Source organism: Lissotriton helveticus, chromosome 1_1 (assembly GCF_964261635.1).
Source record: "Lissotriton helveticus chromosome 1_1, aLisHel1.1, whole genome shotgun sequence".
Lineage (NCBI taxonomy): Eukaryota > Metazoa > Chordata > Amphibia > Caudata > Salamandridae > Lissotriton > Lissotriton helveticus.
In genome coordinates, this window is record NC_136057.1 from 1,683,854,825 (window position 1) to 1,683,879,293 (window position 24,469).

Consider the following 24,469-nt stretch of genomic DNA (forward strand, 5'->3'; position numbering starts at 1 on the left):
AAAAAGGGCAATATCATCCGCATATAATTTTATATTTGTCATTCCAACTACTGGGGCTGTGTCGGTCATTGTATCCTTAATTGCAATCGCCAATGGTTCAATAAATAATGCGAATAAAATTGGCGACAGGGGGCAGCCTTGACGCGTGCCTCTAGTGACCTGACATGCCCCAACATTAGTATTATTAATGATAATCTGTGCCCTAGAGTTCATATAAATTTGTTTTAGAAGAGAGATAAAAACAATCGGGAAATTAAAACTGTGCAAAATAGCAAAAAGGCAGTCCCATGACACCAGGTCGAAGGCTTTCTCCGCATCTAAAAGCCAGATTTGAGCCTTCACTTTATTAGTCTTAAAATAATCTAGTGCCTCCAATAAAAATGTTGTATTCGAATGGAGATGCCTGCCTGCTATAAAACCACACTGATGGGCTACCAAAGACCCCACTATTTTGTTCAATCGGTTCGCTAAAAGTTTCGTAAAAATTTTAGAGTCTGTATTTAAAAGACGTATGGGTCTGTACGAATTTATATTCTCCTTATCCTTTCCTTTTTTTAAAATACTAACCACCACTGCTGAATGAAAAGAGTCCGGTGGAGGTCCTCCTTGAAGTAAGTAGTTAACTAAAAGCAGAAGTTCTTTACGCAGGGTGCCCCCAATTTTTTTTTTTAAACTCAATAGGAAGACCATCGCCGTTAGCCTTGCCATTGGGGATAGAACCAATAACCTCATCTAATTCTAACATTGAGAAGTCCTCGATGAGGAGTTTCTTGCCCTCATCATCTAATTTAGGTATTGTGAGTGACTCTAAAAATTCCCCAATGGTTTCGGATGTAGCCCCTTCAGTTGCTTGATAGACTCCCTCGTAATGTTTCAAAAACAGCTCACCAATGGAGGCAGTGGTCTTAACATGTAATTTAGTGACGGGGTCAGTTAGTTGGTCTATCCTATTTCGGACCTGCTTTTCTTTGGCTTGCCAGGCCAAGAGTTCCCTGTGTATTCACTCTCCTCATATATTTTTTGGGCATAGAGGTTACTATTAGTCTCGCCTAGATCGTAATAAAAATCCTTCATCCTACGCTTTGCCTCAGAGAGCTGTTGGCCAGAGAGCGCTGATCTAATCCTATAGTGTTCTTGGGTTGCCTGCGTAAATTCAGTTTGTAGTTTAATTTTCCCCTCCCTTCTTGCCTTCTGCTTTGGTATTTCTTTAGACGTAATTAACCCCCGCAGAGTTGCCTTAAATGCGTCCCAGATTGTATTTAATGTGGCTGTTTCTCTATTCTGTACAAAGAACTGCTCGATCTCTTCTTCAGTATCTGTACACCATTATGGGTCCAGGAGGTTCAGTTTGTTAAAAAACCACCTTCTTAAAGGCCTTACATCATGTAACCCCAATTTTACCTCCATACAAAGTGCTGCATGGTACGAGAAAGCATTTGGTAGATGGACATAATTATGTAACTCTAATCCATGAGATGTAAAAAAAAAAATCCAACCTTGATGCAGAGTTCTACTTTGCTGAATAACATGAACATTCTCGTTTGAGAGGATTAGATAATCGCCAGCAATCAGTAACGTCAAGGTCTAGTTTGCAGCTTTGGATGGCTATCGCAACTTGGGGTTTGTTCTGGCGCCGATCTTTTTTGGAGGAGTCCACTAAAGGATTTTGTAAAAAATTAAAATCTCCCCCCATATTATTGGCCCAGGAAGACCTGTTATAGCATAACTGTAAGATTGGCAGAGGGTCATCTAGAATTGGTGCGTAAATTGTGGCAAAGATTATATTTGCGTGGTTTAATTTACCATGTGCAACTGCCCATCTACCTCTGGGGTCTATAAGCGTCCCTTCCAGGGAGAAGCCTACATGTCTTCCTATTAGTATACATACTCCTCTCTGCGCCAGCCCAGCTGTTGAAGATATCTTGTGGCCAACCCAGCCCTTAAGGATTTTATCTGACTCAGCCTGATCTCTATAATGGGTTTCTTGTAAATAGATAACATCTGGGTTAAGATTTTTTAGCCAGCACTCAATAGCATTTTTTTTTGCGAACGTTGTTCAAGCCATTTGCATTAAAAGAGATAAACTTCAGCATACTATTTGTTCTTCGATATATTTAAAGCATATAAAAGGAGAATAGATAATAAATAAATATATTAAGGAGAGATTTAAACCTCACCCTGTGCAAATGAGCAATGAGCAGCGCACATATGATAGCAGCAAATAGTCATAAAAGAACAGCAGCATATTATTTGTTCTGAACATCTCCCTGTGCAAATAAACAAATAGGCAGCACAGATGTATGATAGGAGCAAAAAGTCAAAAAGAGCAACACCATATTGTTCTAAGCCTTTCCTTGTGCAAATAAGCAGCGCCATTGTACGATAGCAGCAAAACATATTGTTCTAAACCTCTCCTTGTGCAAATAAGCAAATAAGCAGCACAGTTGTACGATAGCAGCAGGACAGGTGAAACTACCCCCCCAAAAAAACAGTAACATATTGATTGTTCTTCAATATAATGAAATGCATAGAAGAAAAGCAGGTAGATAATTATGGATTATACTCGAGAGAGTTATAGACCTTGCCTTTTGCAAATGAGCAGTATTAATCATGTGAAAAAACAGCATATAAAGTGCAAAAATACTTTTAAAATGTGAAAACCATACATGGAGAAAAAAACAAAGAATTTAAAGCGTCAAGTGCAGTGTACCAGATTTGAATCGTCCTTTTGCGCAAAAATGCCTTTAAAATGTAGAGACCCATATATAGAAAAGCCCTTTTGTGAAAATGCGCAGATCTTATAATCCAAGGCCACCTCTCAAATAGAGAATCGAATAGAAAATTTTTTTTTAGGCATATAGCAAACTCCTGCTGTACGGGTATACTTAACATTGTCCATACCATAGCTGTGTCCGTATTAAAACAGATAATTTCTTAATATATGAACTCTTTTTTCCTCCCTCCCTTCACCCCTTTACCCCCTCCCCCCCTAGAGTGGACGGTAACCCCCGTGTCCCACTTCCGTCCTTCTCTGATATTTCTTCTTTTTGGATGCCATTTCATTGCATCCTTGTGTGCTTCCCGTCTCCACCATAGGCCCGCCCTAGAAAGTAGTTGGAAAATTCAGCATCGGATTATGCACCAAGACCTTCAAGGAAAGACTGAGCTTCATGTAGGATCGTAAAAATAAAAAAATTCCCTTTGGCTAGCGCTTTAAGTTTTGATTGCTGCACTAGCATGGCTTGAGCCCCCTTGCTCTTGAAAGAGTCAATCAGTTTAACAAAGTCCCTGCATCTATGGGCAGATGCCGCCGACATATCTGAAAAGATCCGAAAGTTGTTAACCCCCTCCACATTAAATGTTTTCTTAGAGAATGCAGTGTTTAAAATTCAGGCCTTGTCATCTATTCCATCACTTGTTTCATCTTTTCCAGACAAAGTAGTCCTTCGAACAAAGGCAGCATTTGTGCCCAAGGTAGTCATGACCCTTTTATATAGGGCATTTCATCCCTTTATTAACATTGTATGCACTGCCTCATCCATTGCATGAGGAATGGCTGCATCGCTTCGATTCTAAGAGGCCCTTTGGTTTTTTACATCGAGGACCAGGGAATTTCATCAGGGTGACCAACTGTTGTGTTTTCTGAATCAAAGCAGGACAAGTTGATACAGAAAATCACCATTTTTAAAAAAATATATATTTTAAGACCTTTATTGTTGGAAGCGTACAGTACACAGCGTTCGGCTTACAACCCGTCAGGGCCAGCCGCGTATTGTCAAAGTCATATCACATGCATTGAATGAACACAGCCACAAGGCCGACAACCCTCCGGCGGCGTTTAAGGGATTGATTCAGAATTTTATAATCATGCGAACATTCAGCAATGCAATAAAACAAAAATGAAAATACTGAGTGTAGGTCTATTTTTTCTTTTTTTGTTCATATGCAAACTCATAAACACAGTGCTATGTTAGCGCTCATCAATGTCAGTTTGTGAGCCGTGGCCCGCTGTAACACTTGTAGGTCACATAAAGGATGACAGGCTAGCTCACTCTCTAGGAGGGCGCGGGACAGCATTAAGAAGGGATGAGGCTGCATAGCTTCGTAAGCGTGTTGGTCATTGGGTGAGTATACAACATATTTGACCTGATGGGAGTGTTTGATGTCCGTAGTCGTATCCGGGTATCCTCTAAGTCCCCATGATGTAGCGTGTATGAGAAGCAGTATTAAAGGGTGTGGTCCAGAGGAAGGGGGAACCAGCAGGTCAATAACATGTATAACAGTAACTTGGGAAATACAAATGAAGGGGAGAAGGGGAGTGTGGTGGAGGTAGCCATGTGTTAGGGGGGGGTGGTGTGGTGTCAATATGTCAGTAGCTATCTAGCGGGCGGGGTAGCTCGGGGGGCGCAGCAGTGGGCCGGCCTGTGTGCCAGGCTCATAAGGGAGGGTTCCCAGCGTAAAGGTATGGTAGGTTTAGTAGGATAGAATTGATCTTAAGGTAGTCGGTGGTAGGACCCCTGGCTATAGTAAGGTATGTGGGGACATGGGTGTGAGAGAGGCAATACACCCATCACTACGAGACAGCCGGGTACGTAGCATGCAGTAGCCAAGACCTGGGAGTCATGGAGGCAGCGAGTAGGGCAGCATAGGCTAAGTTCCAATATCGTAGCAGGACTGGAGAGGGGGGAAATGGAATAAGGGAAAGATCCGCCAGGTGTAATCACGTGTTGTGGTGTCAATCGCTTTGATACAGAAAATCACCATCTCTAGATATATTGTCTCACTATTGAGATCTTGTGAGGAAACAGGCTTTTTCTTGTTCTATGTCTAAATAGTTGTAAAAAAAAATAGTCTAATTTTATAAATTGGTGTTGGGTTTGTTGAGTGTTGTCGATTTCGTCATTAATTGTTTTGGTGCTTTTTAAATGCTTTACACATATTCCTCTGTTTAAGCCTTGCTTCTCAGTGCCACAGCTACCCAGGGTTCGGCTGAGGGTTTTACAGAGGGTTTTACAGATAAAACCTACTAGACCTAAAGAGGTTGGCAAGTGTATTACATGGTGAGGTCCCACAATCACTCCATATAATGCACCCCATTTCCTCACAGATCTGTAATGAGATGGCCAAAAAGCAGCCCCCAGAAGGTTTCAATGCTTAATCCACCAGAGAAAAGGCTGCTACCACAGCACTAGTGTGCAGTGGGCCAGTCTTGGACATTTGCCAGGCTGCTACGTAGATGTACCTCCATACTTTCACCAAACACTAAATTCTGGATAGTGAGGTCTGGTGGGCCAGTCATTTTGCCTGATCTGTCTTGTAGGATTTCCTGGCTTGAGTGATTTTAAAGATCCAGTGCCCAGAAGCACTGATTTTGTATTTTATTTTTTTAAAGGTGAGGAATCTGAGGTTAGAAGTCTATCAGAAGAACAAGTTGCTTACCTTTGGCAATGTCTTTTCTGATAAGAGAGTATTTAACCGTAGATTCCTTACCTGACCCCCCTTCCTCTCAATTGTCTGGAATGATCTCAATCACTTCAGTCGTATGTCAAAAAGTGCTGCACATGGTTTCATATTAAGTTCTGTGGGCTCCACATCTGTTGGCATGGATGGAGCTCAGAAAGAACCTTACACCAGCACAAGCAGGTGCCATATATATACTGGTTATCTTGTCATATCAGTGCGTGCGGGGCCGGAGTGGCACAAGGTAAAACAATGCCACACGATGCCACCTGCTGGCACGACAGAGAATTGCTGTGCAAAAGCTTGCAGATCCAGTCTGCCCCCAGGGGATCTTCAAAAGGAGAGGAATCTGCAGTTAGATAATCTGTACCAGAAAATGTTACAGAAGGCAAGTAACTTGTTTCTGTGTGCCACTGGGGCTGGATGAATGGAGATGCAGTCTCCCTAAGAAGGAAGCATTCCCTGTTTTTTTTAAAGATGAGGGAGCTAGTGTAGCTATACCACTAGAAGTTGTCAGATGCTATATTTACTCTTTCCATGGCTGGGGGTATTTTTAAAACTTAGAAACAGATACTCATGCTATGTGTATCCCTACATGAAATGTTTGAGCTGGGCCTCACAAAAACATCTGTCATGTCTAGTACAGGCTAAGCAAGCATGTCCTGGAAAAGTGGCTGTACAGCTCCTCAGTGTAGAATAATTTGCAGTTGCTTCTTGATAATTCTAGTCAGCTGGGCTGCAACTTTCTCCTTGACAACCTACCCTTTGTGGATGTCCTCTGGACACAGTTGGATTCAGCTGGGCTTGGGCTAGTCTTGCTCTTATTCAGTTACCTGCTCCTCTCCTCTCTTAGCAGGTCACAGTAGCAAGGTGCCTGCAGTTTCCAGGACTTGATCTCTATCCTCAGCTAATACAGCCAGCAGCAAGATCTTTTCCCAGTGAAACATTACTGAATTGGTGTGCATTTTCTCTTTGAGTCCGATGGTCTACAAACCTCTGTCCCAACGGTCCAATATTTGTTCTTTGTGAGTGCTGGAAGGAAGCCAGGTCCAACCAAAGGGCCAGCACCTTTCTTATTCTGAAATCTTCCCTTAGTGAAGAAGAGGTTGAACTTTTGGTTTTTGTCTTCTTTTTCTTCTGTCTTATATGTCTACCTACTGGGCTTTCCTGCTAAAGATTAACCAGTCAAGGTATGGGTTAATTTGACCCACACTACTTGAACCCCAGTATCCATGGTTGCTAGGCAAATGTCAGCACAAAGTAGGAGAAACAGAGGAGTGTGTTAGAGATTCTTTCAAGTCCCCTGTGGAGGAGTCCTGAGACCATAGCTTCCTTCTCGCTGAAACACTGCAGAATCAAAATTAATATAATGTTATGTTAAGTTACCTGGTTTATATAGTGCTTGCCCAGCAGTTACTTGTTATCTTCGAGCTTTGGTACAGTGAATACTGAAGTTGTGTTTGCTCACTGGAATTTGGAAGTGGGTTTTGTGACCAAGCATCCAAACCTTTGAGAAAATTATGTTAATGTGTATTTAGTATAGAAAAAAAACTGTAAACCACTGTTGGAAAGTGGGTTATTGGTAGGGGCAAATGTAAGTCTGCCACTGGCAATAAGGCCACTAAAACATGGTAGGACCCAGCATAGGTCTTCAAAAATGATTCCTATGTCAACTCTTTGTAACGTGGCTGCGAGTAGAAAGGCAGGTATGTAAAGCATTCAAAAACACCATTATAGTAAATAATTAAGAGACCGCACAAAATAAAAATCCAACACCAATTTATAAACATAGGTAATATTTTTATCTTTTAAATGACACCAAAACGAAAAAATCCACTGTAGGGAACCAGAGATATGCATTTTTAAAGATTAGTCACTTTCTAGTACTTAAAAGCCAACAGTGCCCCTTTTAGTCATTTTGTTTTATTTGACAGGGACACCTTTAAAAATTGTTCTGGAGAATCTCACCAAGTGTGTTTTGCGCCTTCTCCAGCAGGCGGGTCCAGTTAGAACTCCTTCCTGGAGTTCTGCTTGCGGGTCCCACAGTATCCAACATACAATCCAAGGTTCTGGAATCTCCAAGAGGGTCCTTGAAAGTTTGAAACTTCAATTCCGCAATCCACTTGAACAAAACCCTTACAAATCCACTGGTACTCCTGGCTGGGAATTCTTTGTGGGGATGTCCAGGTGAGCTCTGTTAACCTGTAGCTTACAGGGAGTCCACTCTTTAGTCCTTTTGCAGCAAGGTAATTTACAGGGCTGCAGTTTCACTTGGTGCAGTCTTCAGAGTTCAGACCGTAGAAATCTTTGCACGGCAAAATTTCTCAGCAGGGCACTTCTTGCTTCAGTAAGTTTCAAGCAGCAGATCTAGAGGGCTCTGCCCCTCTTAGATACTTATTCAAAATTCTCTGGGTCAAGCACCAGGTCACTTCTGACCAATGAGAGCAGGGTAACTCCTCATAGTTATGACCACATCCTGTAGAGTGTGGCATTATTTTGTCACAGAGTGCATCAATCTTCCAAAACCGCAATGGCTGATTTTCCAGCAAGGAGGTAAGAGCTGGGTAAACGGCCTCCCCCCCTCCCCCTGAGGGATGGCTTATCTCCATGGACTCTCCCCCTACCATCTGCACATACCTTCCTTAAGCCTAGCCCTGACTCTGGGTCAAGAGTGTCAGAGTGAAACTGAAACCCAGGCCTCCCCTCTGCCTTTGAAAGCATGGTTTATGACTCCACCCCCTGGCATGGCATTCGTATAGACCAGCACACTGCCCTCCCAGCAGAGTGGTTAACCCCAGGGGTTCGTTATCACCTCTTCAAAGCAGCCTGGCTAACCCACTGAACTCTGACCACTGTTGGACTTTCAAAAAAGAAAGTCTTATAACTTCTTGTCTGTACACTTTAGGAGAAATTCAATAATATAATATAGTTGGATGTACTACTACCGTTCCGGGAAGTCTTTGAATGGTCCTGCTAGTCCTCTCCTATCAATATTTATAATCAATAACTTCCTACCATGTTAACCTATGGGCATGGGGTTTGCAATGGGGAAAATGACTTGGGCCAGTTTTCTAGCACCAGGGCTTATAAAATCATATTTTATTTACTATTTCCCTAATTTCTACAGGACTCCCACTCCCTGTGCATTTAGGGGAGACTTTAGGGGTTCTGAATCTGCAGAAATATTGCAGATCCTCCTTACCCAGTGCTCCTAGCGTCAACGTCGAATTTGAGCAGCACTTTAACACAATGTGGGGAGTGAAATGTGAAATTTCACTTTACCCAGGCATATAAACACTCATTTTATAAGGGTGTACCTTATAGATAACTGACCCCACCCCCTGGATACCTAGGGGAGACCCTGGGGGTCCCTAATATGCCAAAAGATTGTAGGTTTTCCATTTTTAAGTGTGCCTTCCACCAAAGTCGAGTTTGGGCACAATTTACTGTTTGAAGGCAGTCCTGGCACCCAGTGCTGCTTTTAAACTGACCTCAGGCTCCAGCAAAAAGCTGCTGGCCTCTAAAATGCCATGCCTCAGGTACTGGGGACTTCTAGGTAGTTTCAATCCCCTGCCCTATTACATACCCGGAGCCTATGGGATAGGTCATTCGAATTACAGGGGTACCCCACCATACCATAGTGTACCCTAGTGTTTGTTGGGTGTTTTAACTGTAGTCTAATGTGTTCCTTTCAGCTCAGCACTGACCCTAGGCCTGGTTAGGCAGAGCCCAGGGTCAGTCAAAATCAGTTACCACCACCATCAGTCAGCAAAAAGTTGGGGGGTGCCCTGGGCACAGGATGACTTTACAAAAACCACTTTGTCAGACTCTCAAAACATGTATAATAGGCTCAAAGGGTGGTGTTTCCTCAGTGATGTATATTTATCTGATCTCTATATTTGTGTGTAGGCGAGCTGTCTCCCTGTAAGATCAACAATGGCGGATGCCAGGATTTGTGTCTATTGACAGCCGAGGGCCGGGTGAACTGCTCCTGCCGTGGTGAGCGGGTTCTGCTGGAGGATTTCACCTGCAAAGGTGAGTGAGTTGCTGGATTGGAGTGGTTGTGTATGGGTGCCTTTAATGTGAGCATTAGACCGCACTATGCTGTGTATTAATGTGAATGTTGTAACAATATCTTCCTTCTCTTCTAAACACCCTCATATTTACAAGTCCTCATCATAACCAATTAGCCTCCCGATTTCTGCCTTAAGCATGGCATGCTGAGGCTCTCTACTAGTTTCTCAGCATTGCACACATTACTTTTCTTACCAAGATCTCTCCATAGTATCCTCATTGTTGGAAAAGTGTCCATTCTGCGGTCCTCATTATGGCAATGAGGATACCAAACAGTGTTCTTAATATGATATCCAAGATTCCATATTCTGCCTTTAGATAGTGCTAGTGACAGAGCTATGCGTGTCACCAAATATTGTTTGTCATTTTGGCAGTGAAGCCATCCATTTAGGTAATTAGATCAGAGGTAAACCAAGAAGAGACTTTGTATTCAACAGAAGCATCCCGTGAAGGTGTTGAGCAGCCTCATTAACCACTAAACAATACTATCTTAAACTAAAACTCTCACACAGTTTATTATCTTTGCTGCCCCACTCGACAAAAGTACAAGAATATGTAACCCAATATTAACAAGTTAACCGTACATTGGCACCAGTGATGAATAATACAGGGTTCCTAAGTGCTGCTCAGCTCACTTCTCCTCTATTGAATGTTGTATCATTCAATAGAGGAGTATTGAGCTGAGCAGCACTTATGAGCTCCGTATTCTACCACCTCTGAGTCCTTACAATGTTCTTGCCATTCCTCTTGTTTAAATATTAGCAATCCAACCCGTATTCACCAAAGTTATCCAGAGCAACAGCACATGCTTGGATCTCCTGGTATAACTACTACTGGACATCACAGTCAGACTTTCCAGCTGAGCCAGAAACACAAACACATTATTTGGCCTCTGGTGTCTCTCAATCCTATGTCACAGGTAAGGGAAACTGTATTTCATCTACACTACATGGCCTAAAGAACAGTACACAAAGATTTCCATGTACTGCAGAGCAAAAAAAGGAAGCAGGTTATTTTCTTTGCAGGCTCCTTGGAAATCTATTACCTTATAAATCAAAGTAAGCTGAGTTACAGTCCCTACCTGAGAAATTACATTGGGGGTTCTATCTCTACAGCATTTTTCAGGCATAGCACTTCATGTATAAATGCAGCTATATACATTGTGGTACAAGTCCCCCCATCCACATCTTATGCTTGGCAAGAGGCCACCCAACTTCGATCTCAACATGACCTAAAATATACTGCTTCTGGAGCATGTGATGGGATACAACAAGGCTTTGACACCTAGTTGGAATACAATGAAAGTTTCAGGTATCAGAGAGACCCTGATTTAAACAAGCATTGCAAATGCAATAGGTCTCGCATTAGAAAAGTTGGAGTTATTGGTCTTGTAAATGACATATTTTATTTATTTGTTGGTTTTTAAAATTGCTAAATTGATGGCTTTGTCATTTACAATGCCAATAGTTATAACTTTCGCGAATGTGACACCTATTGTAACACAATATGTGTTGTGAGGGTTAGTGAGGGTGAGGGTGAGGGGTTGAGGGTGAGGGGTTGAGGGTGAGTGAGGGTGAGGGGTTGAGGGTGGGTGAGGGGTTGAGGGTGAGTGAGGGTGAGGGGTTGAGGGTGAGTGAGGGTGAGGGGTTGAGGGTGAGTGAGGGTGAGGGGTTGAGGGTGAGTGAGGGTGAGGGGTTGAGGGTGAGTGAGGGTGAGAGGGTGAGTGAGGGTGAGGGTGAGTGAGGGTGAGGGGTTGAGGGTGAGGGGTTGAGGGTGAGGGGTTGAGGGTGAGTGAGGGTGAGGGTGAGGGGTTGAGGGTGAGTGAGGGTGAGTGAGGGTGAGTGAGGGTGAGGGTGAGGAGTTGAGGGTGATTGAGGGTGAGTGAGAGTGAGGGTGAGTGAGGGGTTGAGGGTGAGTGAGGGTGAGGTTGAGGGTGAGTGAGGGTGAGGGGTTGAGGGTGAGTGAGGGTGAGTGAGGGTGAGTGAGGGTGGGTGAGGGGTTGAGGTTGAGGGTGAGTGAGGGTGAGTGAGGGTGAGTGAGGGTGAGTGAGGGTGAGGGGTTGAGGTTGAGGGTGAGTGAGGGTGAGGGGTTGAGGGTGAGTGGGGGTGAGGGGTTGAGGGTGAGTGAGGGTGAGGGGTTGAGGGTGAGTGAGGGTGAGGGTTGAGGGTGAGTGAGGGTGAGGGTGAGTGAGGGTGAGGGGTTGAGGGTGAGTGAGGGTGAGGGTGAGTGAGGGTGAGGGGTTGAGGGTGAGTGAGGGTGAGGGTGAGTGAGGGTGAGGGTGAGTGAGGGGTTGAGGGTGAGTGAGGGTGAGGGGTTGAGGGTGAGTGAGGGTGAGGGTGAGTGAGGGGTTGAGGGTGAGTGAGGGTGAGGGGTGAGGGTGAGTGAGGGTGAGTGAGAGTGAGGGTGAGAGGGGTTGAGGGTGAGGGGTTGAGGGTGAGTGAGGGTGAGGGTTGAGGGTGAGTGAGGGTGAGGGGTTGAGGGTGAGTGAGGGTGAGGGGTTGAGGGTGAGGGAGGGTGAGGGGTTGAGGGTGAGGTGAGGGTGAGTGAGGGGTTGAGGGGTGAGGTGAGGTGTGAGTGAGTGAGGGTGAGAGGGGTGAGGGTGAGGGGTTGAGGGTGAGTGAGGGTGAGGGGTTGAGGGTGAGTGAGGGTGAGGGGTTGAGGGTGAGGGTGAGGGGTTGAGGGTGTGAGGGTGAGGGTGTGAGGGTGTGAGGGTGAGGGGTGAGGGTGAGGGTGAGGGGGTTGAGGGTGAGGGGGTGAGGGTGAGGGGGTTGAGGTGGGTGAGTGAGGGTGAGGGTGAGGGTGAGGGGGTGAGGGTGAGTGAGGGTGAGTGAGGGGTGAGGTGAGGGTGGGGTGGGGTGAGGGTGAGGTGAGGGTGAGGGGTGAGGGTGAGGGTGAGGGGTGAGGGTGAGTGAGGGTGAGGGTGAGGGTGAGGGTGAGGGTGAGGGGTGAGGGTGAGTGAGGGTGAGGGTGAGTGAGGGTGAGTGGGGTGAGTGAGGGTGAGTGAGGGTGAGGGGGTGAGGGTGAGGGTGAGGTGAGTGAGGGTGAGGGTGAGGGTGAGGGTGAGGGTGAGTGAGGGTGAGGGTGGGTGAGGTGTGGTGAGGGTGAGGGTGAGGGTGAGGAGGAGTGAGGGTGAGGGTGTGAGGGTGAGGGTGAGTGAGGGTGAGGGGTTGAGGGTGAGTGAGGGTTGAGGGTGAGTGAGGGTGAGGGTTGAGGGTGAGTGAGGGTGAGGGGTTGAGGGTGAGTGAGGGTGAGTGAGGGTGAGGGTGAGTGAGGTGAGTGAGGGGTTGAGGGTGAGGGTGAGGGTTGAGGGTGAGTGAGGGTGAGGGGTTGAGGGTGAGTGAGGGTGAGTGAGGGTGAGGGTGGTGAGGGTGGGTGAGGGTGAGGGTGAGGGTGAGGGTTGAGGGTGAGGTGAGTGAGGGTGAGGGTGAGGGTGAGTGAGGGTGAGGGGTGAGGGTGAGGGTTGAGGGTGAGTGAGGGTTGAGGGTGAGGGTGAGGTTGAGGTTGAGGGTGAGGTTGAGGTTGAGGGTGGGTGAGGGTGAGGGGTTGAGGTGAGGGGTTGAGGCGTGAGGGGTGAGGGTGAGGGTGAGGTGAGTGAGGGTGAGGGTGAGGGGTTGAGGGTGAGTGAGGGTGAGTGAGGGTGAGGGTGAGGGGTTGAGGGTGAGTGAGGGTGAGTGAGGGTGAGGGTGAGTGAGGGGTTGAGGGTGAGGGGTTGAGGGTGAGTGAGGGTGAGGGTGGATGTGGTGGTGGATGTGGTGGTGGATGCGGTGGTGGTGGATGTGGAGGTGGTGGTGGATGTGGTGGTGGATGTGGTGGATGTGGGGTGATTGCGGCTTGCAAGCTTATTCCGCTCACGTTATGCAGTTTCAAACATGATTGCCACTATTACTCTCAAATTCACTTGGCAGCAAACTGGTGAACTAATTAAAAGAAAGTCGTATTCAGCGTTATGGCCGGTACTTTATTCCAGCAAAGTGGCAAGCCAGTACACACCAATGAGCTAGTAAAGCTAAAAACACACCACATGGCACAATTGCTGGCTGAGCGAGCAGAAGTAAGCCAAACAGCTTTCCCGTAGCTAAGGAGAGCTGAGCTCTTTTTGTAGCAGCACGCATAAGAAAAGTCCCGTATTTTCACCAAAACACTCTGATAATGATCAGCCGATTTCAGAAGGCTTCCTGCCCTCATATATTCCCAAGAGAGCAGTAATCTTATAAGGAAATGCTGTCATCACACCTAAAGCTACGGATGAGGAGAGCTTGCTGGAAGACATTCAATTAATGAAAAAAAAAAAAAGGAGACACGGCCGGCCGGCCGTGAACTGAAAGCACGGCCGGCCGGCCGTGAAAAAGCCTTTGATGCCGCAGGGGGTAATTAGGGGAGGAGAATGGCTGGGCTGAGGCACAGCGCCAAGCCTTTGATGCAGCAGGGGGCGGAGCGGGAAGAGCTGCTGGCGGCACTAAGCTGACGATTTGATGCTGTGCACGCGCATTTTAACTAATTGTGCTTGCGCATTGAGTTAAAAGTGCACATGCACTTCATCAAATCGCCAGTGAATCGCCAGTGTAGGTAAGCTTTGTTTAAGCCCCCATAGTCTCGCTCTGCTCAATGCGCATGCGCATTGACAGGCGAGACCTAAAAACAAAACACTTCTGAATCAAAATGTTATTTTAAGTTACATGGTTTATATACCTTTACTACTAGAAATACTATATTGGAGGGGGAGAACTCAACCCATGTTATACCAAATGTGCAGGAGTGTACTAATTTGGCTGCCAAGCACTGGACTCTCACTGTTCTTAATCTAATGTCTGTTTACCCCTGCAGCCCTGAACTCGACTTGCAATCCTCACGATGAGTTTGAATGTGGCAACGGAGATTGCATCAATTACAACATGACCTGTGACCGGGTGGCCCACTGCAAGGACAAATCAGATGAGAAACAGTCATTTTGCAGTACGTTCCAGATCAGCCTTGTTGGGCTCTGAATTTGTTTGTTTGCTCCTCAACGTATTTATCCTTTTAAGAAAGTATGTCACCAATGGCAGTGCAAGTGCTGCCATGCCCCCCTCTGCAGGAGTTCAAAGTATAGTCTTGTGTGAGTCAGGTAGGGCGAGGTGGCTATTGCTATTGGAGATGTGTGGTAGATAGGAGTACCGCCAGTAGCCCAGATTTCCATTTAGGGGGCTTCAGTGGTGCGGAGAGCACTTGCAAGAGGAAGCAGTATTGAGAGTGCAAAGAAGAGTTTTATGTTGCATATTACACGCCAGTTCCTCCCTTCATTTTTTGGTATTTTTGGGTGGCAGACAGTTACATGATTTTAAGGGACATTTAAAAAGACACGTTGGTGGAGAAAGGAAGTTGTGGGTTTTTTCACGGTGATTGTTGTCCTTAAGTAGCATGTGAAAGCAGGCTTCTCTGTGCACTAAGCAGGTGGTGACAGCGCAGTGTCAAAATGTCCAAGAAGTTTAGGGTGGAAACCGTGTTATCATGCTACACTCCTTTTGCCCCGCTCTTGATCTTATAAAAGCTGTTACTGGACTCTTATGTGGCACCTTCGTTGTCCACTCTTGTACGGCATTGATGCTCTTATCCCTGAGATGCAGATCTCATAACACTGCAGAAGTGGGGAGGAACCAGTCCCACTACATTCATGAGGTATCTGGTCCTTAAGGTGAAGATTGTGTTGCACGCTGTTTCATTTATGTCTTTGATTGGTCTTTTCTTTATTATTGCAGGCACACGGCACTGCAAGAGAGGCTATATGCACTGCCTGAACAACCGTTGTATTGCCAACTCCTTCCGGTGCAATGGAATTGATGACTGTGGCGACAACTCAGACGAGATATCCTGCAATAGTAAGTCCTTGCCTGGCTTCTCGTCAGGGATACATAGAACAGATATAATGGTGGTCGCTCAATCAAAGAGAGAAAACAACGCACCAGGGACATGAAAGCAGCCATTTATCTTCCTTGTTGTTTAAATCATTATGTTGGCTACAGAACAATGGCAGATGTTCATTTTCGCAAAGGGTAATCCTTCTACATACAGGGAACATAAAAATTCTTTCATTTGTTGTGGACATTATTTTACTGAGAGGTTTTGTGAGTACCACTTTAAATAAGTTCTTCAAAAGCCAGTGGTCCATAATGGGTATAGTAAAGCTTGTTCGAGCAAAGACGTCATCAAATTTAGGAGAGCCTAGATTTCATGCAAATCTATATCCATCATTTTTTTCTTTCTCTTTAGAACCATTAAACACAGACCTCTCAGCATATTTTCAATTGCTAAGCAATGTAGGAAGCTGGCTCTTTATGGGTGTTGCAAAGTCATCCTGTGCCCTGGGCACCCCCAGACTTTTTGCTGACTGGAACTGGTGGCAACTGACTCTGACTGACCCTGGGCTCTGTTTAACCTGGCCCAGTGCCAAGCTAAAAGGAACACATTAGAATACAGTAAGACACCCAACATACCCTAGGGTACACTATGGTATGGTGGGGTACCCCTGTAATTGGCTTGACCTATCCCATAGGCCCCTAGTATGTAATAGGGCAGGGGATTGAAACTACCTAGAAGTCCCCAGTATCCTGGGGCATGACAGTTTAGAGGCCAGCAGATTTTCTGCGCTAGCATGTGTGCAGGGCTGAAGCCTGAGGTCAGTTTAAAAGCATCCCTGGTGGCCAGGACAGCTTGTAAACATTAAATGGTGCCCAAACTCGACTTTGGGTGTAGGGGCCCTTAAAAATTAAAAACCTATCATGTTTTTGCATATTAGGGACCCCCAGGGTCACCCCTAGGTATCCCAGGGGTGGGGGGACAGTTGTACCGCAATATGGGGTGTGAAATGTAAAATTTCACTTTACCCAGGCATATAAATACTCCTTTTATAAGGGCGCTCCTTATAGATAACTGACCCCCCCACCCCTGGGATACCTAGGGGTGACCCTGGGGGTCCCTGATATGCAAAAACATGGTAGGTTTTTTATTTTTAAGGGCCCCTACCCCCAAAGTCGAGTTTGGGCACAATTTCAGGTTTAAAAGCTGTCCTGGCCACCAGGGGTGCTTTTAAACTGACTTCGGGCTTCTGCACTGCACACATGCTAGTGCAGAAAATCTGCTGGCCTCTAAACTGCCCTGCCCCAGGATACTGGAGTTGTCTAGGTAGTTTCAATCCCCTGCCCTATTACATACTAGGTGCTTATGGGGTAGGTCATGCCAATTACAGGGGTACCCCACCATACCATAGTGTACCCTAGTGTATGTTGGGTGTCTTAACTGTATTCTAATGTGTTCCTTTTAGCTTGGCACTGGGCCTGGTTAAACAGAGCCCAGGGCCAGTCAGTCAGTCAGTTACCACCAGTTCCAGTCAGCAAAAAGTTGGGGGGTGTTCAGGGAACAGGATGACTTTGCAACACTTACCTGTCAGTGTAGTTTTGCAGCTTGAAGAATTTTCTGGATTCAGTAGCGAACCCACCCTCCTTCGCCAGGAAAGATGAGAGAAAAAAAATAATAATCAGAAGATGGCGACCAAAGGTGGGAGCTTCCAGAGGTAGCCCGTCAATGTCACAAGACGACACCAAACAACAACAAAAAAAATACAATAATTCCGGACCCAACCTCTAGATGGCAGAATAATGCACAGCATGTGAATCCAGAAAAATCTTCAAGCTGCAAAACAACACTGGTGGGTAAGAAACTATTCGTTACACTCTCCTCGGGAACAGGAACTAGAGTTCTTGGCCTCCAGAGAGAAGAGGCTCTCACTCTAGGGTTTCAGAATTGTTTCTTGGGTTTCAGACTGGCCGAAACTATTCGTGGAGCACGCCAGAGGCTATTAAGGTTTCAGGGGGCATTTCTAAGGTGCTCTCTGGGTGCATGTATTGGTAAATCCATCACTGGAATCAGTGTGGGTTTATCAGTACGAGATATTTAGATATCAAACATCCCTATTTTCAGTGAAGCCATACTGTAGCTGGGGAATTCGTTTTCAGCAGTGTTCAGCAAATGTTTTAAAATGGCTCCCTTGTCTATTTGCACTGGTGGTATTTTGACTGATCAGCACAGGGGCATATCTTCTCATGCAAGTATGCCCTCACATGTAATATTCAGCACCCTGCCTTAGAGCTGTCGAGCCTGCTGTAAGGGTGACTTACAAATATCACATGCAGTGTTAGGGGAAATGGCACACAGGGATGTGTCGGTAAATGAACTGTTTTGGGCACAACCCATATTCAATTGAATCATGAATAATTAAACAATAGCTTACTAAATAGACTGTGTTTGAATGTATATGAGCGTGCTGGTCAGGGATGAGGTTGCCTCCCTCATAGACTAAATAGTTAATGGAACAAGTGTACACATGTTGTGTTTTCACTTTTGTCTGCACCAAGACACGCAGCCTGCAATGGCAGTCTTGCATGCACTTAGTGAAGGGTTCCTTAGGGTGGCACAATCTGTGCTGCTGCCCTTGGGGACCCTATTTAGTACGTTGGGCCCTAGGTACCAAGGATACCATTTACTAGGGACTTACAGGGGGTGCTGAAGGTTTTGCCAAGTGGGGAAAAAATTGAAATATTTTAGGGATAGGATTGTGGTACTGGGGACTGGGTTAGCAGGCACAAAGTACAAATCAGTTAAAGTTGCATCAAATACCAGGCAGAAAGTGAGTACTGCAACAATAACCCAGTTCCCTACATATGTACAAGGTAGACTTGAAATATTTTATTGTTTCTTATGTCAGCCAAAATCTGAAAAGGTGTCTAGAGCACCACAACAGATGGTATGTTCACAATTGGTTAGCGTTCTTAGTCAACAATCGTAAGATGGATGTAGTTCTTCATTGCTGAGAGGTGCAAGTTTATAAAATAATTAAAAAAGAAGCAGGGCATTTGAGAAAGATTACTAGTGGGTCTTAGAAGATGATAAAAGTAACTCTTTGCACATAAGCAGCGTTGTTTTCCTTGGTGTTATGTGGTTGGGATGGCAGGCAGGATTCGTGGTCATGTGGTAAGGTGAAATTCAATAAGATCACTGTATTATGCCAGGCTGTGGGTTTGGGTAGTTAGTAGGCTTGTTAAATCTGGCATCAATTTTCCATTCTAAAGCCAGAAAAAAACATTTATTTCTAAGAGTTAAAAAGGGGTATCGATAATGTCTTTTTGCTAGTTCTGCCTTCTTTCACAATTTTGTGTATGTTATGTTTCACCAGTTTTGCCATTTTCCTGAATCAGTCAAAGCATAGTATTTTTTTATTTTTATACCAAAATGTCTTACCTTCTCGATGGACTTGGAAAGAATTTTAGTGCCAGCCCAAGCTCGGGCAATTGTCTTTTTTGAGGCTGCCATTCCAGCTGTCATAAGCTGAAAAGTCCAACAATGCTACTGTCTGAGGTAAAGGGGCTTGATTTAGCGTAACTAGTACAAGATCTAGGAACTTCTAAATGGTGTCATTATACAAAAGTAAAAGGACAAGAAAGAAAGGTATACCCACAATCGGAACCGAAATCCAGGGTTGACATATTGTTTAATCCTGCAGTTTTCCCTTGCAGAGACCACTTGCAGCTTTGAGGAGTTCCGCTGCAGAGACGGGAGCTGCATCTCAAACACCAGCCGCTGTAATCAGTTCATCGATTGCGATGATGCCTCAGATGAGATGAACTGCAGTGAGTATGGGTTGGCCTGACTGAGGCATTGTGTGTAAAGGGGATTGTTGCACCTTGTGCGATGTCAGACATGCTGTCATCACTGTACTCATTTTCTGTGGTCAAACCAGGTGCAAGAGCTGTGCCCACTAAGTACATCACTTCAGCTGCAGGCCACAGAGCGGGGGCAATAGGCAGTAAAACTGGATAATTGGCTACTGAATGCTCAACCCTTGCGTTCAGCAGATAAATGTGTGTTTCCTTTATGAAGAGAAGAAAGGCACAATCCCTGGAAGGCCTTGGAAGTGGACAACTGCCTTTACCTTCAAATATTGGAGCCCAATCTGCCTGCATTGCCTCACAACACCTTCGCAAGGTCCCCAGAATTATAATAAAATGTTCTTTACTGTTTCCTCCAGGTGTCACTGACTGCTCTAGCTACTTCAAGCTCGGGGTGAAGGGAGTAACCTTCCAAAAGTGCGAGCTAACCTCTCTGTGCTATGCCCCAGCCTGGATCTGTGACGGCTCAAACGACTGTGGTGACTACTCTGATGAGAGGAATTGTCCAGGTAAGACTGATGGGTTGGTTTGTCTGCAACTTCAAGTTCACTGGATAGAATTCAGGAGGGCTACACAGTCTCCCATATTTCCACATCTGATTAAATGAATATTGTAGAGTTGTGTAATAGTAACACCTCTTCTTGGATATCCCGGTGGCTTCTAAGTGCAATAAAAAGTGATTTTGTGATTTGTAGTCTGAAAGGTTTAAGTCCCTAATACAGTTTAAAAAGTGAAAATTCAATGTGATATTTGGATTTTTATATCATAATTTACTCATTTAGCTAATGAAATGAATGAACACTTTGATAATTGGGAGATAGAATGAGATGCCCCTTCAGAGGCTAAACTGAACTGCACAATGTGCAACTCGAAAATCTAGTCTCAGATGCCAGCTTCCTCACTTTCTAAATTTATTAATTTCAAGATGTTCTGTATACAAAATGTATCCTACATGGTTTAATGAGCAATTACGGCACAATTTACACAAATGCCCTAGGGGCACGAAAAACCATATACACAGTAAGTGGAATGCGAACTTGCTAGCAGGTAAGTAATACTTTTCTAGACTTAGGAATCGCTAGGCCTACAATTCTAAACACTGGGATTAGATGCAGGAGGCCTGTGGACGTCGTGTGCAGAGTGGGAACTCTCACGCGTAAGGCGGGACAAAGTCTATGGAGGCTAGCAGTTGCAAAGTTACTGTTCTCGGGCGAACCCGACTAGGTGGGTCGAAAACAAGAGTGGATCCGAACACTTAGGGTGTTGGACTATGCTGGAGCACCGGAGTACTCAGGTTACCTAGCCCAGGGGCTGCGACTGCATAGGGTTGAAGTTGCGTCGGAAACCCTCGTTGAAGATCCAGGAGCCTGAAGAAAGAGTTGCTGGCAGGCGGCCAGTGAAGAAAGTTCGGAGTGATCCAAGCCTGGATCAGGGAAGAAGAAACCTGTAAGCAGAGGGGACCAAGTTCTGACTAGCCAGTGATTTGAGTGGGCACCAGGATGGCACCGGACGAAGTCACCTCAGCCAGGTGAGTGGGCGCTGCTGGGCTCTGCAGTCTCTCGGACCAGGAGGCGTTGTCGGCGACCAGGATGGAGGTGCGAGCTGTCCCACGAAGGTTCTTGCTGTCGACGTCGCTGGACCCAGGATTGGGCAACAAGTCTTGGCAAATGCAAGGCCCACGCGGTGGACCTAAAATGGCGTCTTGAGTGGACCAGGAGGGTCCAGGGTGCTCCTCTGTTGGAGGGGAGCAAGGGCTAGTCTGGAGCAACCAGACCAGCAGTAGTTGTCGTCGTGGAGCGTCGTGAAGGGGTCACTAGCCAACGGGCAAGCGACCTGGACAACGCGGTTGGCAGCAAAGAGCAGAAGGGTCCCACGCAGATCTTGTGGATGCAGAGGGGCTGAACTTCGGTGCTGGAGCTGCTCAGGGTCGGGGCTTCTCTTACCCCAAAGCACTCAGTCGAGGGTCACTCGGGAGTCGTGCTGGACAAGCGTCGTGCAGTTCTGAAGATGGCCGGTCCCTCGAGGTCTCGTCACACCCACGGATCACAGCTGGGCTGATGATGTAGGCTGAGGTCAGAGGTGCCAGGGAAGCCGGTTCTCGTCGTGCTGGAGCAGTCTTGATCCGAAGGAGAGACTGGCAACAAACCGCGATGCTTGGTTGGTGCCTGCTGCTGCAGGGTGACTACTCCTTAGTCACAAGGGAGAAATCTTGAGAAGAGTCTTGAGTTCCTTCTTGCAGAAAGTAGTTTCAGGATTCAAAGATGATCTGATTTGGAAGGGGGCCAGTTCCTACCTTTATCCTGCAAAAAGGGGCTGGCACGCGACTAAGTCCTGCCCTATGGGTGGGACTAGGAGGGGGGTGGTTACACCCCTCTCCTTTGGCGGGCTTTCCCCAGGCCAGGGGCTGGAGTGCCCCTGGAACTGGTTTCAGCCGGCCTATGCACAGTGAGCACCGGGGTGCCACTTGCAGTCACCTTCCTCTAAAGCCCTGCCTACCTAAGATACACAAAATCCTGTCTGGGACGGTGCTGGCACCGCCCCTGGCAGGAAACCCTTTGTCCTTGCCTCCTGGGCTGGGAGGACTCCCAACAGCAGGAGGGCAGACTTGTGTCTCGGTGGCAGCATCCATTTTGTGGAGCTAAGGCTCTGTCTGACTTTAACCGGGGTTACAGGTTACATACATGTCGTGTCCCTCTAGAAGGGTGGAATGCTAACCCCGTCGCCAGAATTGGCGAGGGGTTAGTATTCCAATTCGCATGACACCTTACTCGACATGTTTTGATAAAGCGATACCAGAGTTGGCATATAACCGCGAGGATTATAATGCACTTAAGAGTATATGGTATGCGATATCATGGAAACGGCTAAGGGATGGATTCCGAAAGCCGCAGACAGGCTCAGCTCATGCCATAGCACTATCTCACACGATTCCAAGCACTCTGCCTTCAGGATTGTTAAGGCCTGCCATAGGAGTGACTGATAGGAGATCTGTGTGCCCATTTAGGTTTAGATATAGGAATACTATATCTACAGCAAAGGGTGATTACACCACCTTGCCCCAGCTGTCGTGCAGCCAGTTGTGTCAGATTTGGATGGCCAGCCAGGGGTGGCATAATACATGCTGCAGCCCCTGGTAGGCCCTGGGTACACCTATGCCCTGGGTACCTAAGGTACACTGTACAGGGACTGATAAGGTGACTCAGTATCCAATTAGATATGTACCTAAGGTACATGGAATCCATTTTACAGAGAGAGCAGTAGGCCTGGGGTCCTGAATAGCAGGGCCCCAGGTCAACTAAGTCAGAAAACCAGCAAAACACCAGGCAAAAAGTTGGGGGCAACCATAGTCAGGGATCTACCTTCCTACACCCCATACTAAACAGAGGCAACATACCTCAAACACACAGATTTGGGCCACTAATCCCTGGTTTACTCTGTAGATCCCCGGGTCTGGTGAGCATGACTGGGTGTTACAAATTTGTTGTAATTAATGTATCCTCAAATGCCTTCTTTGAGTGCAATTAACTTCACTGTGGTGGGAAAAATGTTTGCCTTTTCTTATTTGGATTTTTTTTTTTCTTGGTGGCACTACCCATGCACTAATGCTACATGTGATGGTAACAAAAGCTGTTGCCCCAGTACACCTTTCCCACCTTACCACAGCGCTCTAATATCTGCCTTTCTCCACTGCTCGTCCTTCCTTGATCTTTTAGGTTTCCGTAAACCAAGGTGCCCTGTGAACTATTTTGCCTGTCCTAACGGTAGATGTATCCCCATGAGCTGGACCTGTGACAAGGAGGACGACTGCGAGAATGGCGCAGATGAGACACACTGTGGTAAGTGCCTGTCTTTATTCAGTGCAGCGCAAGGGAATCCTTGTGTCCTGAGTGCTTGTTTATCTGAGGATGGGCATTCCTGTGTGTGGTCAGATAGTTCATTATGCGTTCTGATGTGTCCCTCCACAAACATTGACAGATTCCTGTACTATGCGTGTTCTCTTACATACTGTCTCACTTTGGAGGGTATAATTGCAGACCAGTCCATATACAGCGAGCATCTACTTGACTCTTGCTCATTGTTTAAAAGTTTCTCCACTATAGCAGCTTTAACATAAGACCCTCTTCTTAGTGAATCATCTCCCTGCCCATATGATTTTCATTTTAGACTTCGGTTAACTATGTAGAGAATATCTGGCTACATCGTGTCATGCAAATTAGTAATGTCTTGTATTGTCTTGCATTTCAAAAATCACGTGCTGGTGGTCCCTTGTTGATTATCCATGTAATTTTATCCTCTATGACCTTCCGACTATACAATGTGGCATTGATGAGCATTTTTTGATCTGCCTTAATGACAATTTTCAGATGGAAAGTCTAGCAACATTCTGTGCCTACAGTCGAATACTGGCAGATCTAACTCAGTCCTTCCATCTTTTTTAAAGCGCCTGTTGGAAAACGAGCCAGCATCTGTGAGGCCTGCACAAATAACATGACTACATTTGTCCTTCACTGGGAACCAAACACCCAATTGTAGCGCCTGACTCTCAGAGGGTAGCGCTGCAGAGCAGTCTGAGGCTTACTCAAGGGAGGTGGTGTGGGCTAGTAATCGCAATTTTCAGGTGCGCAAAAATAACACTCAATAATTGATTGTCCAGTCTGTACTTTGCTTTATAAAAGTAAGAGTACATTTATTAAACACACACACACTACTCAATACTATCACCAATCACAAATATACATAAGCTGTTGAAATTACTTTGTGACATTGCATAACGTCTCCACCCCTCCCGCAGGGGGGTGGGGTCTAGTGCCACCACTCCCATGTATGCACATCATCTTGCCCCCAATGCAGTTAGTTGAACATAGTCTGAAGCGAGGGCCCTGCGCACTGGCATCATCCCAGTGGCAAGCTCCCCCCCCGCCCCTCCCCCCCCCCCATTATCTCAACAAGCATTTAAATTAGGTAACACTGTCTTGGTGACACACAACCCTGACTGCGCATTTCCTACTGACCATGAAGGATGCACCTCTACATCTTAAGGGCTAGCAGTCTGGGTTCTTCACCTAAGCGCAGCAGCAGAAATATATGTTTAGGCACCACTTTAGAATGATAGTACTCCTAACATTTGGGTATCATTAAAATGCTTTGCAATTACAGCCCCTAAAGGCATCACAGATGATCACAGGATTATGCATATACAGCCAGACACTCTAGCAGGAATGTCTGACAACATAACC

The 24,469-nt window shown here is 46.0% G+C and overlaps 1 protein-coding gene across 1 annotated transcript in view; it reads left to right on the plus strand.

Moving 5' to 3' along the window:
* Positions 1 to 24,469, plus strand: part of LRP1 (LDL receptor related protein 1) — a 1,472,234-nt gene that overhangs the window by 698,819 nt on the left and 748,946 nt on the right. The window contains 6 exon segments of the mRNA XM_078688974.1: positions 9,370 to 9,495; positions 14,359 to 14,487; positions 15,270 to 15,389; positions 19,080 to 19,193; positions 19,592 to 19,741; positions 22,946 to 23,068. Coding sequence (XP_078545100.1) covers positions 9,370 to 9,495; positions 14,359 to 14,487; positions 15,270 to 15,389; positions 19,080 to 19,193; positions 19,592 to 19,741; positions 22,946 to 23,068 — 762 coding nt within the window.